Genomic DNA, 18,465 nt, shown 5'->3' on the forward strand with positions numbered 1-18,465 from the left:
CGTAACGGTACAGGTAGTTTCATTTCCGAACTTAAACCAGGCGATGCATTCCGGACTTTCGCATTTCATTTTTGGTAAAGGAATTGCATCGATCTTCACGCACACTTGTGCAATTTCAAGCTATTATACTCATTCGCGTTTAAGCAGCGTCCACTATATGAATTTACTTCCCCGTTTTGTTTTCTTGTACGAAATTGCACCGATGTTCGTGTGCACTTGTGCAATTGCAAGCAATTTCGGCACTCTGCGTTTAAGTAGTGCCCACTAGATAAATTTACTTCTGGATTTAGTTTCTCGTACCAATGTGGTAACCTATAGGTTACCAGGCTATATTTTTTGGTAACCTGTAAATACTAAATGGGTTACCAGACATAATGCTTATTCCAATGCCTGTATGTATCTGAAATACTGTTACACTTAAAATGAGAAGCAAAAGCTGCTTGTGAAACTATCACAAACTATTCTGCACATTTTGAGAGGTATTTAAGGGCTCACCATGTCCACTGCCAAATAAAATATTCTTTAAATTAAACCACAATTCAATAATTGTTAAGGAATGGTTCATATTCTCTACATAACTGAAAACTGGCTAAACCAAAACAATCTCCACAGTGAGCCCTGTGTTTGCTGCCTGCCCCTAGTCGACTTCCATCCTTGATCACTTTCCTAAGAAAGTCGATAATTACACATTAAATATAGGCTTTACAAGCTTACACCCAGTAACTTCTCCAGCTTGCGGATATGTTTTTCAGAGACTTCTTTTTGTTGAGGAACGCTACCAGATGGTTCGGAAGATCTGGTCTTCTTTTTGTGATCCACATCTTCGTCCTTCACCTCACCACGAGTCGACTCACTGGTCAGTCCATCTTGACCTTTCTGTAAGTGAGTCGAGCCAGTCTCACTAGAATGACCACCACCTTCACCACCGATCCAACCGTTGTGTTCAACAGGTTTAACAGCGCTAGAACTAGACAAGCAGCTATTTGGAAGCACACCATCACCACAACCAGGAGACTCTTTAGCTCCTGGTATGGGCTGGGGATTAGTTTTACCCTTCTTGCTGTCAGGTTTTTCTGATTCCCCACCCGAAATGTCATCCTCATCGCTGAGGTCCGAGTCTCGTTTCCGTTTCACCGCGGCCATCTTTTCTCTTTCCTGGTATGCGGCCAGCTCACTGAGGAAGTCTTTGAGGTAGATGAACATATGGCGCTGGTCCCTCTGCATGTCTGTCTTGGTGGTTGTCAGCAGAGTCAGCATGTCGTTGGAGTTCTTGAAGGGCCGGGAACACGCGTCATACCGTTTAATCACCAGCGGCATGATACCACGCATCTCGTCGGTGAGCACAGACTCAAGAAACACCAAAAACTGAAGGAAAAAAACACAGACAGTGTAAATCAATATGTACATACATGTAGGTCTGCAGACCATGTAATTTGATTAAATACAATGTTAAGGTCTCTGGGTATTCTAACTTTTTCCAACTTAAAGGTCAGGGCTTTAGATTGCACCAAAGTCAAGGTGATTAACGTTGTGCCCAAAATAATCACGCCCAAATTAAGTACAAACATGCTGACCTCAAAATATTTCACCTCAAAACCAATGAAATGTTAAGCTGTAATTAGACTAAAATAGCTTGAACTACGCCTGAATACTGATAACTCTACAGCTCAGCTGTTAATGACAGTACTGAACTAAAACAACCTTCCTGCACTTAGAAAATATAAAAGTCCCCACTGAGCCCAAATTAGTGAGATGTAAAGCCCCAATGGTTAATTTCAAAATATATATGGTAAAACTAAATTTTAGCTAGGGCTCGAAATTGGTATCAAAATATCCCTTACGAAAATAACTTATACAAACTTATAAGTGAAATATACTTTACTTATACGCCACTTATAAGTGGCATATAAGTTACCCATATATTGGTATAAGTATCAGTGTGTATAAGTGTAAGTGAAAAGAATGGTTAATTGATACATCACTGATACTCCACATATATTTCACCTATAAGTGGTTTATCAGTGGTATAAGTGAACTGGAATTAAAACATTTTTTTTTTGTTTCTGTGAAATATAAGTGAACAATTAGTTTGGAGATAGTCCTTTTGCAAAGGAAATGATGTGTTCCAAATGAACGGGGGAAAAACTAAGTCCAAAACATTTTCATGGTTATTTTTTTTAAATTCATAACTTCTCACAGGATTTATCAAATTCATTGGGAACAGTGGCTAAACAACCAAACATACATGTAACAGAATTTGATAGTAATTCCAATAATAATTTTAAAAAAAATTAATATTAATACACATGATGCTATATGATTATAATTATCCCATACTACCTCCTCACTTAAATAGACCCTCCAGACTGACTACCTGTCACAATATCTGTAAAATTGTAGCGGCAGAGCAGGGGTGGGGTGTGGGGGGGGGGGTGGGGTGGGGGTGGTGTGTGTGTGTGTGTGTGTGTGTGTGTGTGTGTGTGTGTGTAGGTGAGCTCCATTTCAATGTTTATTACAGTATGGATTTATTTTATCTATTAATGGCAATTTGTATTTACATATAAAAAAGTTAACTAAAAAAAAAAAAAAAAAAGACCCCCCCCAAGAAAAACAAAGACAACAACAATGACATCAGGAATTCAGATAGAACAAGGGATTATTATGAGAGGTGCAAAATCCTGAGATTAATAGCTTTGCTATCTTAGACAGTATGGTGCAACTTCAAAAGGACTTAATTCAGACACCACTGTGTGGGTCTCCAGCCAGGAGGAGGAAACCAAAGAAGAAAACCAAAATGGCGGCACCTGGACATTTTCTTTGTGCACATGTGTTTAGTTAAGACTATACCTCATGTCTGTGGAACAAGTCTATTATACAGGAAAACTAATTTGGTATCTGACTACATGTAGCACCTATTTTTTTATTTTAACAGTTCATGTTTTTCATTTAAAAACCATGCATTACAATCACTGTTGGATTTTCAAATAGACAAAATGGCGGCATTCCTTTGTCTGATAAATTCTCTTTATTTATGTTAATGCATGTGCATAGACATTTTATTTAGTGAATACAACTATACTAAAAGTTGAAACTAGTGCTGATTATAGTTATTTTGTTACATAAAGGTTTGGTGTTGTTGTTTACATTTAAATATTATAAGTAATTAGTAGTAATTAATTAAAATATACTTGTGGTTTCATTGATTAAATGAACTAAAATAATTTATGTAATGTTCATCAACTTCTGCAATTCACAAACACTGGAAGTCTTTAGATATCACCTTACAAAGGGATTACATAGCTCCACTAATTGGGGCAATAAAATGTCTATAGGAGAATGGGAGTTGTCACCTGGTTAGTTTTTACCTGTCTTATCAAAAGGATGTGTATCTCTACTTCTGGCAGACTGGGAGCAATTAATTTACTTCACACAGTGTTAATTAAAAGCCCAAGGGAAACGGGGGGCAGTTGTAATGACTGACATTTCAAACAGTAACATGAACAATATATGTTAGCTTCTATGTTTGCTTAATACACATATTAATGTTTATAAGCCTATTCATTGCATGTTAATATCATTTACATTAAACTTTTCTAAAGTCAGAATACCTATTGTTTGTTCAGAAAAATAAAGATGCTACAGAGAACACCAAAAGAAAAACCTAGTGTCATCATATTTTTTACAAAATGCACAATTAAAATGGATGTTTTCATTTATTCACCAGTTATCTCCACCAGATACATACATGTTGTAATGGTTCATGTACTGAACAAATTAGTCTGACTGATGTTTTATTAAAGTTGATCATCCCAGCTTTAATATCCTCAACATGTACATACAAAATTAATACATGAAACTTTACCATTTGGATTATGGAAACAATCAGTCAAATCAGAGAAATTTATAAACAGTTATTTGCATGATTCTTTCTAGTAGTTTCCAGAACTTAAGAGATTAAAAATATATGTATATACATGTAAGTATTTTATTTTCTGGTTTCTTCTTAATTAAAATTTTTAAAGTTCAACATTCAATATTTCAAAGTCTGTTTTAATACAAAAATTAACGTTTATCCTAGAGATTTGATTGAATATTTTTTTTAACTATTATTTTTAGAAGTAAAACTGAAAATTTAACTGAAAGTTTGTTTTTTCCTGAAGTTTTGATTCCACACATCTGAAACTTGGTAGGCTATGATTCTCTAACTTAGTCTTTAAAAACTAATAGAAAGAACTAAATGTTTACATCAAACAATTGCTAATTACATAGCAGATCTATCCAGACTATATAAAAAAAAAAAAAAATCTAAATTGTTTTGCAGAATCCCATCTGAATGTTGGATGACATATATGAAGATGGCACTGAACAGGACATAACTGAAGAAAAGGGATGTGAGAGAATCCAATCTAACATTTAAAAAAAAAAAAACATTTTAATTATTTATCAAATATTTCTTTGCATATACTGTTCAGATATATTAGTGGGTCACTTTGGGAAGAATGAAACACCACTTTGTTAAGACTATTGTGCTTCAATTTTTATGTCTTGCTGACAGTTTACAGATAGGGTGTGGAAGTGCTGTACCGGTGACATACTGGTAAGAACAATAACTTTTTAAAACAATTATTTGAATTAAATGGGTCATGGGAATTCTCATGGTATTCATGGATTTTGAACCTGTTTTTTAACTCTTCTATTTTTTCTTTTCTTTTTCTTTTTCTTGACAAAACATTTGTTACCAGTTGGTAGCTTGACCAAAATTGGTGTCCATTTCCGTGGGTGGAGATAGGGTCAGTCGCATTAATACAGAAATTACCTGAGAATATTGAAATTTGGCCTCCAGGGACAGATTGCTGCCTAATTTCATTTGTTTAATGATGTCACCAGAGCACTGATTAGTTCATCACTGGCTACTGGATGTAAAAAATTAAATTGATAATTAATTCTGACCCATAGTCTTCAGAGGAAGCTCTCTACATGTTTCAAAAGCAGCAAGTCATCTTTTATATGATCTTACCTCAGACAGGACAGAACATACCACAGCCTTTAATATTCACTTATATTTCACTTATACTTCACTTATACAGTGTTTTTGTAAAATATTAGTAAATCACTAATTCTTCACTTATACAGCAATGTTTGTAAATATCAGTGAATCACTCATACTTCACTTATATTTCACATATACTTCATGTCACAAGTCAAGGGTAATCAGAACAGAATGTGATTTGAAAGTAATTATTTGTAGATTTACTATACTATGTTTATTAGTACACATGTGGTATTTTTACATATGAAGTTTATAGTATAATACTTATTATCAATTATACGGTAATACAGGTTGTACAGTTGAGAGAAATGGAATAGATTAGTCATAGCTTGGATCGTGAAACTAAAGGTTTCTTGGTATGGGATTAATTAGGCAAGGTAGGAATTTGTATTGTAGCTTGTAGCAGGAGTGAGTGGTTGGTAACTGAAAAGCCGAGTGTGTGAATAAAAGAGATGACTTAGTTATTGTTTGGGGCAGTATGATTTATTTTTGAGAGAGAACGGTGAACAAGATTTGTGCAAGTTGGACAGAAGTTTGTGAAAGACTTTGGTGTTTATAGTTCGGGTTAATGCTTAACCGTAAGTAATTAAATACTTGATATTTAGTATGTATTGTTATTTTGTAATGGTTGTAAAACATAATTGTATTATGTTAAAGTGTAGTAGTATGGTAATGACATATTAATTTTATAAAGATGTGGATAATGAATGTTTAGTATAACCTGTATAATGTGGACATTGAGTAAAGAGATGAAGTTGGTTGGTATATAAAGTGTATGGAATAATAAGGTGTTACATCATAGTAACTGGTATCTGTTCTAGATGGTACAGCAGTAGAGTCTACTGAGAGCTGTAGAGGTGGCTTGCCTGTGTGAAGATGTATCCAGAGATGTAGAGATGGCTTGTCTGAATGAAGAAGTGGCTGGGAGTCAAGCTTGTGGAGGTTTGGTGAATTCGTGGAGGAGGGGTACACGAAGGGTGCAGTGTGGTGGTAATGTGGAAATGAAGTTCCATGTGTGGGCTATTTATTAGCTATGTTCGGGTTATATAGTAAACAACGGGTTGTTGTTTTGTAATGTTATTATTATACTGTGCAAGTATAATAATGGAGGTGTCGTGAATTCGGAAGGTGAAGAGAAGGATGAGTTGTGCAATTAGTTCATAATTGTATTAATTAACAACGTGCTCATGTATGTGTTGAAACATTAGCAGTGATAGTTGTTAATGGAAGAAAGTGGTATGTGTAATACTGCTTAATTAGTTAATATAAATAAGTGACTTTGGGTGTTATAAAAGAACTGTTTTAATGAAGATATATGAAGTCGTAAGTGGACACTGATATCTTATTTTGAATACGTAATATTTTAAATATTACGTGGTGCTATATGTGTGATGTGATATATACTACTCAAAAGAATTTAAGGGTCAGACGATATTTTCGACATTATTTTCTGAATGTCAATTATATTAGCTAGACCATAATGTCACGCATGGTATTGTTTCATTTTGACGAAAGTGGGTCTAAGCAACCCATAAATGAATTAAAATCCACTGTCATTGACACTGTCGACTAGTTCTAATGGCGAAAACATGCTTACATTTGCACGTAAATTAGGGCGAAAGGTCTGCTAAGTGCCCATAACTTGCTTTTTCACAAAGCACTTCATTTGCACGCTTTGCATGTGTATTCCATGTTCCCAATGCTGAATTTCCGTATAATTGGAGCTTGCGTTCGTGTATGGTGCACACTCCAAATTCAACAATGGTACGACGTCAACTGACTATCGAAGATCGAGGAAGGGCTATTGCTTGGCTTCAGGATGGCAATACGCAAAGAAATGTTGCTCTTGAGACTTGGTGTCAGTCAGAGTGTCGTTGGCCGACTGTGGCAACGGTACAAAGCAACGAATTCTGTTCGAAATCGTCCACGTTCGGGAAGACCCCGAAGCACTACAAATAGAGAGGACCGCTACATCACCAATATGGCTCTACGTCAACGCACAACCACTGCATGCCGATTACGTGACAATCTGCGGACTGCGACTGGAACTCGAGTGTCTGATCAAACCATACGCAATCGTCTGAGAGCCAATAATCTACGCTGCCGTCACTGATGAGTCCAGGTTTAGTCTCCAGTTCAACGACAGTCGGGTTCGTGTCTACAGACGTCCTGGGGAGCGCTTCGCCGACGTTAACGTTAGACAACATCACCGGTTCGGTGGTGGCAGCGTCATGGTATGGGGCGGCATCTCTATCCACCACAGGACCCCCCTCTATGTGGTGGATGGCAATCTGAATACAATCCGCTATCTGAATGAGATTATCCGGCCGTTGGTTCTCCCAGGCCTTCAGCAGATTGGCGGCGGGGCAGTTCTGCAGGATGACAATGCCAGACCCGACCGCGCCAGGGTGGTAACGGACTTTCTCAGACAACAAGGTATCGCCAGGATGGATTGGCCAGCATATTCGCCTGACTTTTCTCCAATAGAGCACGCCTGGGACGAATTAGGCAGGAGAGTTCGGGATAAACATGCCCCTCCGGCCAACCTTCATGACCTGGGTCAACTTCTTATGGCAGAGTGGCAGGCCATTCCCCAAGAGTTCTTCAGACGTCTCAACAGCATGAGGCAACGATGTGTCGAGTGTATTCGCGCCAGGGATGGATTCACACACTATTAAACGAATGTTCTAATGTGTAAAATCCATGTTTGACAACCTTCAACTTTGACAGCATGTCATGTGACTTTCTTGTATACAGTGACGTTTATTTGTGTTTTTTTGTAAATATGGAACAATAAATTAAATTTTTGGTGTAGTTTACGTCATCAATCTAATACACTCTGAAACTTATTTGGTTATACATTTTTGACCCTTAAATTCTTTTGAGTAGTATATATACTTAATACATTGAGTAGTATTTGTGTGTAATTAATATTGAGTAGTGTGGTGATCATCTGTACTAAGATGGTGACTGGTGAAATTGGTTAAGTGTGTGATGGAGAGAAAGGTTTGGGTGTGAGGAGTTGTGTTAGTGTACATTGATGTATGATGAATAGGCCTATGGTTTGAGTAATGATTGAAATGTGTGAGTGTATATGATTATTATTTGCTGATGTAAATAAATGTAGCAAACTTATATTGGTTTTATGTATCACTTATACTTCACCTATACAGCAGTTTCTGTTAAATATCAGTGAATCACTTATACTTCATTCATACAGCAATGTTTGTAAATATCAGTGAATCACTTCACCTATACTTCACTTATAAGTCACTTATATATATCTAACACTTCTGTTAAATATAAGTGATTGACTTACACTTTACTTATATATATGGTTAACACTTCAGTTATGTCACATATACTTTGTATAAGTGATACCTCATTTGCATACAAAATCCTAATCGTTCACTTATACTTCAAAAGTATTAACGATTTATACTTAACTTATAAGTGAAAAATATAAGTAATTTCAGTAAGGGATGGCCTGCTGTTATTGTTTTAAGATAGCAGATCCCAAGAGATACGTCCTGCTGCCAAACAAACATAGTACAGGGTGAGGTGAGGGTTTTGTAAAATGATCACCTCTCAGATGGAGTTTACAGCATTATGGAATTAAAACATAACAGAATTAAAAGTTAATTAGCAGATGAGATATTAGAAATCACACAAACATCTTTCTCTCTTGATAAACTGACCTGAGAAAACTGTTACTCAAATTCAAGATAAAACTACAGCAATATCTGAAAGGTGTAGAAAAATGTGACTATAGGAACAAGACAAAGTTACAATCCAAAATGATTGTGAACAACTTTTAGGAATCTTACTTTAAATTGATAATAATTTAAAATGGACAAATCAGGTTAAACATGTGTGTTCCTTAATCTCTAAACATTTGTATCTTTTATCGAAAATTATTAGGTATTTAAATTTAGATGCAAGAAAACTTTTCTACAATGGGTATATTTTACCACTCATCGATTACTGCTGTGTAATTTGGGGAAACTAGAACGTTTACTAAAACAGCAAAAGAGAGCCACAAGGATGATATTAGATGTAGATCCTATTACTCCATCTGCCCCAGTATTTAAACAATTAAAATGGATGACAATGGAAACATGAATCCACTATCACAAATGTTTACACATTTTCAAACTTATTAATATATGTTGAAGAAAACAATCCCTACAACCTTCAAAATGTATAGAAATCTATTAATTCCAAAACCTAAAATGTCTTTATTTAAACATGCTTTCAGTTACTCTGGACCAGTACTTTGGAATTCCAATTACCTAATGCTATTAAACCGGGAGCCTAGAGAGGTTTAATTAGCATTGCCAGTACAAAAGGTTTGAGACCTGGAATATGTAGGTGTGGGCTGTGGGACCCACAAACGACCCACAAACGGCCATTCTTAAGTGTCATTTCCTATACCAATCCAAGGGGCCACCCCTCAAAATCCCCAAATTTTAAGTTTAATTAGCATGGTTGAGTACACCAATCAAACCTACACCAAAATGTTCTCTGTTGATGTACTAATTAAGATCCACCATTCTTAAGTGTCATCTCCTGTACTAGTCCACTTACGGGCGCCCCTAATTAGCACTAATTAGAAGTTTAATTAGCATGGTTGAGTACATCAACGAAACTGATGCCAAAATATTCTTTAGGGTACCCTGACTAAGGATCAGTGATTCTTAAGTGTCAACCCCTGTACCGAATGCACTTAAGAACGGGTCAAAGGTCAAAATCCACCCAATTTAGATTTTTTTTTCTCTAATTTTCATTATAATTCATACTTACCTAGTGCTAGCACAACAAATATGCTATTCAACCTGAGTCATACCTACACACTGCAGAATTCTCTGCCTTGCCGGATATGTGCAATGCTATCCTTGAACGGGCTACCTGTAACTTCATTCTCGGTTCAAAGTCCACCCAAACCCACCGAGGGAAAGCCTCATAGGGGTGGGTGGTAGGTATAGTTTGTTGTGCTAGCACTAGGTAAGTATGAATAATAATGAAAATTAGAAACAAATTTTCTAATAGTCTTATTCAACTTACTGTGCTAGCACAACAAATATGCTATAATGGACGTGCAATGACACCGTTAGAGCACGTGAATTCAACTTTAATGGGAGGAGGTAAGAAAATAGAGGACTTACCCGTACCCATAAAGCTCCTTTGAAGTAATGACATGGAGATGAGTCAAAAAACTTTTGGGAATAAAAAGGAGGCTTCCCAAAAGAAAAACTCATCCCCATGAAAGGGAGGAAAAACATCTCCCCAGGGAGAGGAAATGGTAGACAACACTACAAAAAAAACCCATCCCTCAGAAAAGGGTGGAGTGTTAAACATGTCCGAAGCGTGAATCGATTGCAGTCGGATGGAAAAGAGGTCGACCCCTTTCCGTTGCCCTGCGCACAGACACGACGTGTTGAGCCGCAATGACAGTCTGGATCCTACGCGTACAGTCAGGACCAACCGCCATATCCCGGAAATAGAAACGGTCAAAAGTGTGCTGTCCTTTCCAAACCCCTGCATTCATGACCTTTATAATATCTAAAGAGTCATGAAAATTCAGGGAAGCAGAAATGGCTCGGATCTCATGTGGTTTAACAGAGAAATTCCGTAACACATGATCACCCACCATCTCATATGCTAGCTTGATGGTAGCTGCTATCCATCGAGACAAAGCATTTTTTGTGACATCACTCGGCCTTAATGTTATAAGAAATAAACAATCTCTTTTTACCCTGCCGCCTGTTTTTCATACGCTCCAAACAATACTTCAATGCTCTCACCGGGCAAAGAAGTCTATCCGAGTTGTCAGATGACAGTGTACGAGATAAACTGTGAATGACAGTAGGTGGAAACTCTTCCCCCGGAGACTGGTTTTTAGCAACAAAGATAGGGTCGGTACGTAAAGTGACAGACCCGTATGAATTGTAATCAACTAAGTCATGCAAAAAAGCATGTATCTCACTGATCCGACGACAAGCTGCCAGTGAAACCAGAAACAGAGTCTTCCACGTCAAGGCACGAAGACTAGCAAACCTCAACGGCTCATAAGGCGCACCCTTAAGAGCATGTAACACAAGAAAGACATTCCATTTCGGAATAATGGAAGGTCGGATTGCAATGATTTAAGTAAATCATGCAACACCAAGTTCGTAGAAAAGTCACAACATCCACACTGTTTAAGAGTAGTGAAAATCGCAGCTCTGTGACTTTTCACTGTCGTGACTAAGTTTCCTTTCTTGGACCAACACCAGAAAGTACTCCGCTAAATCGTTGACAGTAGACGATAAGGGATCGAAATCCCGTGCTTTCGCCCAACGAACCCACATATGCCAGTGACACTGATAAACCGACTCAGTAGATTTGCGCTTTGCTGAAGAGACGAGATGAGCAATTCTTGTCAAAAAGCTCTGCGTCGCAAGGAAGGCCTGATATCCTCAACGTGTGAAGCCGGAAGACCTCCGGCTTCGGATGCCACACCGTCTGACTCCGTCGCTGGCTGAGTAGATCGGACAACACTGGTAACAGGGACGGGACTGCCACTAACAGTGACAGAAGCTGTGGAAACCAGCGCTGCGCCACCCACAGAGGAGCTATCAATGTCACGTGACAAGGTTCCTGGACCACTTTGGTCAACACCGTGCCGAGTAAGACAGGAGGAGGGAAGGCATAAAAATCCAGTCCCGTCCAATCCATACTCAACGCGCCGTACTCCAATGCCATTGTGTCTGGTACACGAACACCGGCAATTGGTTGTTCAACCGTGTGGCAAACATGTCCACCTGTGGACTGCCCCACACTCGAAGAACCGCTGCGACCACCCCTTTGTTCAACATCCACTCCGTCTGAACAGGAGTATGTCGACTGAGGGCATCGGCTAACATATTCACCGACAAAGGAATGTGTTTCGCCCACAGAGTCGTCCCTAGCTGGTCGCAGAATTCCAAAATCGCAAGAGCTTTGCGACCCAAAGTGTCGAAGAACACACTGGAAATGAAGACAAACAGTTGATATGAAGCTTCCTCTCGGAGAGATTCCATACCCCTGAAATGTGTTGATCCAACAGATGCGCCCCGTACCCGTGCAGCGACGCATCCGTGAAAAGGATCAGATCCGGAGCAGGGGTGTGCAACGGAACCGATAGGGTCATGCACTTGTCCAACAGGCACTCCTGTATCGGATGAGTGAACCATAGGCCCAGAGGCACTATCGTGTCCCTATTGTAACCGTCCCACTGTGGGGACAAATGCCACTGGAGTGGTCGTTTGAATCGTCTGAACCGCACGATCAATGAGGCCAGAGATTCGAGGTGGCCCAACACTACGTGGAGAGATCGTACTGTAGTACTTTGCTCCCCCATCAAACGCCGTGCCGACGTTTGAAAATTGTGGATACGCGCATCGGTGGGACGAACCGACGCTACCACAAGATCGAAGACCACTCCGAGATATGTGAAAATCCGATTTCACCCAATTGGGAATAAAACCCAATTGGAGGATAGTGTCCAAAACCAACCCGACATTGGTCCGACACTCCTGTTGCGACGAAGCTGGGATCAACCAATTGTGCAGATAGGTATGCATTCGAACCCCTAACGAATGAACATGACCTACCACCGCTTTTATCACACGTGTAAAAGCATGGGGACTCATCGCCAACCCGAACAGGGAGCATACGAAACTTGTACGCTTTCCCGTCGAAAAGGAAGCGCAGAAACTTCCAAAACGCCTTGTGCACCGGGACATGGAGGTATGCATCTTTCAGATCGATCGACGCAGCCCACTCCCCAATTTGAAGCAGGTTCCAGACTGAATGAACCGTTTCCATTTTCATGGAAGGAACGTCAACGTAGACATTCAGTGGCTTCAAATTTAGGATTGGTCTCCATTCCCCATTTTTCTTCTGGGCGAAGAAAAGATGAGAATAAAATCCTGGAGTGTCCAGACTGACTCTGGATGGCCCCTTTGTCGAGAAACTCAGCAATCATACTCTTTACTAAAACGCGCCGATCCGCCGACGGTAACGGCGGCATTCTCGGAGTGGAAGTAAGGGGGGGGGGGGGGGGGGGGGGGCTCGAAGAAAAGGGTATTTTGTAACCGTGTCGAACGACCGACAGAACCCAGGGGTCGAGACCCGACAGCTTGCACCAATTTCGAAGGAAATGCAGGTATGGTTGCTAATGGTACCTCCAACTGCCGATTGTTCACGTACCCTCACCCCAACCGCTTACCACCCGTATGCGCAACGCCTTTGGTGGACTCAGAACGGAACGCAGTACGACATTTGCGTCCTCGCTTAGTGGAAGACGGGCTGTTACCTGGCTGCCTCCTAGTGTCAGGAACCCTAGGGATCTGAGCCGAGTGTAAAAAAGCAGCCTTTTTCACAGGAGGCGGCTTGAACCCCAAAAACGTGGACCGACGTTTACCAGAGGTTGAGGGTTGAGTGTTCTGGACTGGTCGCCACAAATTTTTGTCTAGGACAAGATTAAAATCGGGACCGAAACGTAAATTTTCCTGTACCGAAACGTTTGACGCACTCAAACCCGCCAGGTAATGGTCACGCCGCAACAAAAGACTGTTCGCAAACAATCGGCCAGATAACTGAATGATATGCTTAGAGGCTTTTGACGCAGCCTCCAAACAGCCTTTCGCCAACCCGGGAAGGCTCTCGACAGCCTTATCCAAGCCAAATAGGAACGTACCTAAATGGTTATTAACCTGGAACATCGACTTAGCCAGCCATTCGAACGATTCCAGATCCGCGATTGGCAATGACACATGCAGCGATGGGGAACAAGCGGCTCTAGCAATGACACTAGCGGGAACGACCGCCGGATGTTCGAGAAAATCCGCCCCCAACATCTCATAGGAGTCGGCACGAAAAATGCACGCTCCTGTTAAGATTTTCACCGTAGGCAGTGCCGTTGGGTACTCATCAACACCCACTCCCAGGATACGATCACTGCCAGTGATCAACACATCAATGTCACAAAGTGAACTGTGTGCCTCCTGTGTAAGTGGTAAACCCGACTCCTCACGAGGAGTGACCAAATTCAAAGAACGGTTCCCAAAGGAGACACCCTTTTATGTAGGCTGGGCCTCAACCTGAGGTATAGCGTCCCCGCATACCTGTCGGACCTGGTCCCTGACAAAAGACAGAACCGTTCGATAATCACACTCCTCCTCTACCCCCGAACCGAAGTGAGTGAGAGCTGGGTCAGCGACAGAATCTGGTCCAACCGACGCTTCCTCTGAAGCCAGGTCACTGTCCATTGGATCCCGAAGATCTACATGGACTCCTCCCCCTAATCGAAGGAACCGAACGACAATCCCTAACTGCATCATCAAACTGCTGTCGAGACGCAGTTTCTGCTGGTTTTGGCGGAAAAACAGGGGGGGGGGGGGGGGATGGGAGCCGCACCCGACGGTCCTGTCTGCAAAAGCAATGCATGATCCCAACTGAGACAAAGCTTAAAAAAATTCCACAAAACTCCGAAACAACATTTCCTGAAAGCCTAACGATCGTTCCTGCGCCAAGTATGGAACGGTCAGACTTTGCGGCCACAGAGTACCCCCAGCCGAGGGGTATCTGCGCGAACCTCGTCCTCTATCGAGTAAAGTCAAAGAGGTAGGGACCAAAGACGGTGCAAACTGTGAGGAGATGTCCATTGCTACCGAAGTCACCGGACCCTTGGGGTAAACATATGCAAACGGAGGACCCAAACGGGATGAGTCCTCCACCCAATGGTAAACATCGGTTGGGATGCCATCAGAGATGGATCCCGGCATCGGAACAACTGGCTCAGTTCGAAGCAAACTGGCACAACTCTCCTCGGGCCTTGAGAATGCTGAGGTGCCGAAGTGACTGTCAGCAATCGGAAGGCAAAGTCAGGGCCACCTGCTCTGCGGACGAAGCAGTGGACCTATGCACAACGGAGTGCATGTGCTCGGTAACCGATGAAGTTGTCAAAACCGGAGCCGCGACGACTCCACCCTGCCCCCCTTCTGTTTGTAAAGGTAACCGTAACGACGATGGCGATGCCCGAGACGAAGCCACACAAACAGAAGAAGGCGCTGTCACTAACGAAGACGGCTCACTTACCACGGTCACAATAGGAGCCCCGAGGGGGGGGGGGGGACGCGCTCCCAAAGTATCGGTAATTGTTTTTTCGAAGTGTCTACAGACTTATGGGACCTACCCATTAAGTCCGACTTGCCGACTACTGCCGAAGCAGACGACAAGATTTTGCTGGTACCCGAAACCTGAGTCTGCGAACCGAACCGAACCCACTGGTTAGGAGACCACGTGGCGCAGATCTCACACTGACAGTCTTGAGAACAAGACCGACAGTCCGGATAAAACACGTGTGTGTCTTTACGCCATAAAGGAAATTGACAACCATCTCGCACACAAACTTTCCGTGCGCTAGCTGTCAACGAACTCGCGTCGGACATGGTAAATTCAAAACAGATGTACTAATTAAGATCCACCATTCTTAAGAACGCCCCTAATTAGAAGTTTAATTAGCATGGTTGAGTACATCAACGAAACTGATGCCAAAATATTCTTTAGGGTACACTGATAAAGGATCAGTGATTCTTAAGTGTCAACCCCTGTACCGAATCCACTTAAGAACGGGTCAAAGGTCAAAATCCACCCAATTTTAGGTTTAATTAGCATAATCGAGTACATCAACGAAACTAACGTTAACATTTTCTCTCTTGATATATTAATTAAGATCCACCATTCGTGTCAACTCCTGTACTTAGTCCACTTAAGAATGCCCCATATTAGCGCTAATTATAAGATTAATTAGCATGATCGAGTACATCAGTGAAACTGATGCCAAAATATTCCTTAGGGTACCCCGACTAAAGATCAATGATTCTTAAATATCAACCCCTGTACTGAATTCACTTAAGGTCAAAGGTCACAATTTGCCCAATATCAGGTTTATTAAGCATCCACGAGTACATCAAAACATTAATATGTTCTTTGTTGGTATGATAAACAAGACCCGTGATTCTTAATGTCAACTCCTGTAGTTAAAGGGAGGATCAACTCAAATATGAGCCTGATGTGTTGGAAAGATGCATACCCGAACGACCAACACATACTAACACTTTAAGAAATGAAAAACACGTAATTTTAGAGTTAATAAAAAACCTGTGATTATTCCTGCTAACTGGGGCAGCCATTTTGTTTCGTTTTTGTGACGTCCGGTGGTATAGCTTGGGGCAAAGTAACGTCAGCAACAGCAAATTTACAACAAGGCGCTTCGCTTTCACCAACCTGACTTGTAAAACAACATAAATGACTTGATAGTATAATAAACTATTTAACTAAATATATTTCAGTTTGCATCAATAGAACGAAATGAAGTTATAGTATTTTACTCTTTTAAAAAATCCAAAGAAAAAAATGCATATTATTAGGCCTATTGGTAGGGTACGTTCATGCAAAAATAACCACTCACGATACCCAAATGGTAATTTTCTTTTCTTTGGGACTACATAATTGGTCAGTTTTGTGATTTTAGATGGGAAAGTCTACTTAATCAAGGGTTTTACAGAATTACTTACAGTAATAAAGCAGGACGGCTGATATTGTCCAGTACAATACCCTGTGATCTTAATAAAAGAGGCACGTCCTTTTAGTGTGTCTAGACAGTGTATGGGGACCGTCTAAATATACACCTGCCAATCCGGAACCACAGGTACAGGCCATGGAAAGAAAAGACCAATTAACCAAGAAAACACTCCGATTATTATTTCAGTATGTGGAATAATTTAGGTACAAAACATAAGACAGTTATTTCAACACTTTGACAAGGGTGGTTTATTTTGTATTGAAAAATAATATATACTTGGTGCTGGCTTACTGGGATGGATACTATTACAGAACATTGCGATGCATCTGCAAAAATCAGGTATGTTTTGTTTCTTCAGTTCGAAGACTAATTCCTGACGTGACACGTTAGGTATTACGTAACCACCAGCTCGCCAGAGGGCATATTCACTAGGATGGTACAAAATGGCTGCGCCCATTATATATAATAGCCGTCACATTTAAGCGTTTTATTAATTAACTATATGAAATACTTCTTGATATTAAGCAATAATGTGCATTATATATCGTTGACTATGCATAAAAAGGCCAAATGCCTTAATTGTCCCCTCCTTTCATTCACTTTCCCTTGCAAACAAATGATCCAGTGTAGTCACTACAGTCTTGTGTGAGTGTCATCAACTGCTTTTGCATGAAGGCATATCTTGGTATCCGCCTCCTCGTGGTTATTTCTAAGGTCATCGACCACATCGCACTTGAGAACTCCATCTACAACTTTGCCAGGAACTGTGGCAGTTGGATTTTGAATGATTTTGATTTCAAGGCATCACTAATGACCTTTGGTCTTCTTTGTTCAGGTCATGTTATCAAAAACTCCCTGTTATCTGCTCAACATAAGCACAGGGAAGGCTGCCAATGACGAGATTCGGTAAAGTCTGCTAAGCGTTCCAGAAAATGGACAGTCACGCCATCAAGAATGCCTACAGTCCTGCATTAGTGATCCCAACAGATTTGAAGAGAAGATAACAAAATCACAGCTAAAGACAGTTACAAATGATTGTGTAAAGAATCAAAGAGCTAAAGACCAAAGAATAGCTGAACTTAAGGGTACAAGAGATCTAATGGGTCACCTTGTGTTACTGGCAACCAAAAGGAATCTGAACTTGCCATTCATATTTGAATATCCACTCACATCTGTACCATTATCAACATGCAGCACAGATGAAACAATGGCAAAAATAGAGAAAAAAACACTCTCTTCCATTTATTGGAATCAAAGGTGAAAGACTGGAAAGACCACCCCGAATTCATACGTGCATGCATTGTAGACGACCAATTTCTCCTTCATACATTACCTCACTGTCTACCGCCAACTTACGGAGGACTTGATAGAAGCATTATGATTCGAACAATGGCATTCTCTATCATTCAAGTTACCGTGTCTTTGACAATTACCCACAACCATCTTTGAAAGATATGGAGCAGATAACAGTTTTTGATCATTCAAAACCCAAATGCCACAGTTCCTGGCAAGAGAATGGCAGGGCCAGCAATATGCACATATAATTGGAAGCCGCCAGCTCTACCTTGATATTCCTGGGGAATGCTATCATTTCAAAGTTGTAGATGGAGTTCTCAAGTGCGATGTGGTCGATGACCGTAGAAATAACCACGAGGAGGTGGATACCAAGATATGCATCAGTGTTCGAGATTAACGGTATCCCGATATCCCGGGGATACCAGAGTTTAATTTTGGATACCAGACTTCAAGAATCCAGTATCCCACCGGGATACCATATAATACAAAATTCTCAGGTGGGATACCA

General features: G+C 40.6%; 1 protein-coding gene across 2 annotated transcripts in view; it reads right to left on the minus strand.

The window, feature by feature from the left end:
- Positions 1–18,465, minus strand: part of LOC121383261 — a 31,101-nt gene that overhangs the window by 1,433 nt on the left and 11,203 nt on the right. For both annotated transcript variants that reach the window (XM_041513171.1, XM_041513172.1), the window contains exon 3: positions 715–1,365. In XM_041513171.1, the coding sequence (XP_041369105.1) occupies positions 715–1,365 (651 nt within the window). The remainder of the gene's footprint in view (positions 1–714; positions 1,366–18,465) is intronic.

The sequence above is a fragment of the Gigantopelta aegis genome, chromosome 10 (genome assembly GCF_016097555.1).
Source record: "Gigantopelta aegis isolate Gae_Host chromosome 10, Gae_host_genome, whole genome shotgun sequence".
In the NCBI taxonomy this organism is placed as follows: Eukaryota; Metazoa; Mollusca; class Gastropoda; order Neomphalida; family Peltospiridae; genus Gigantopelta; species Gigantopelta aegis.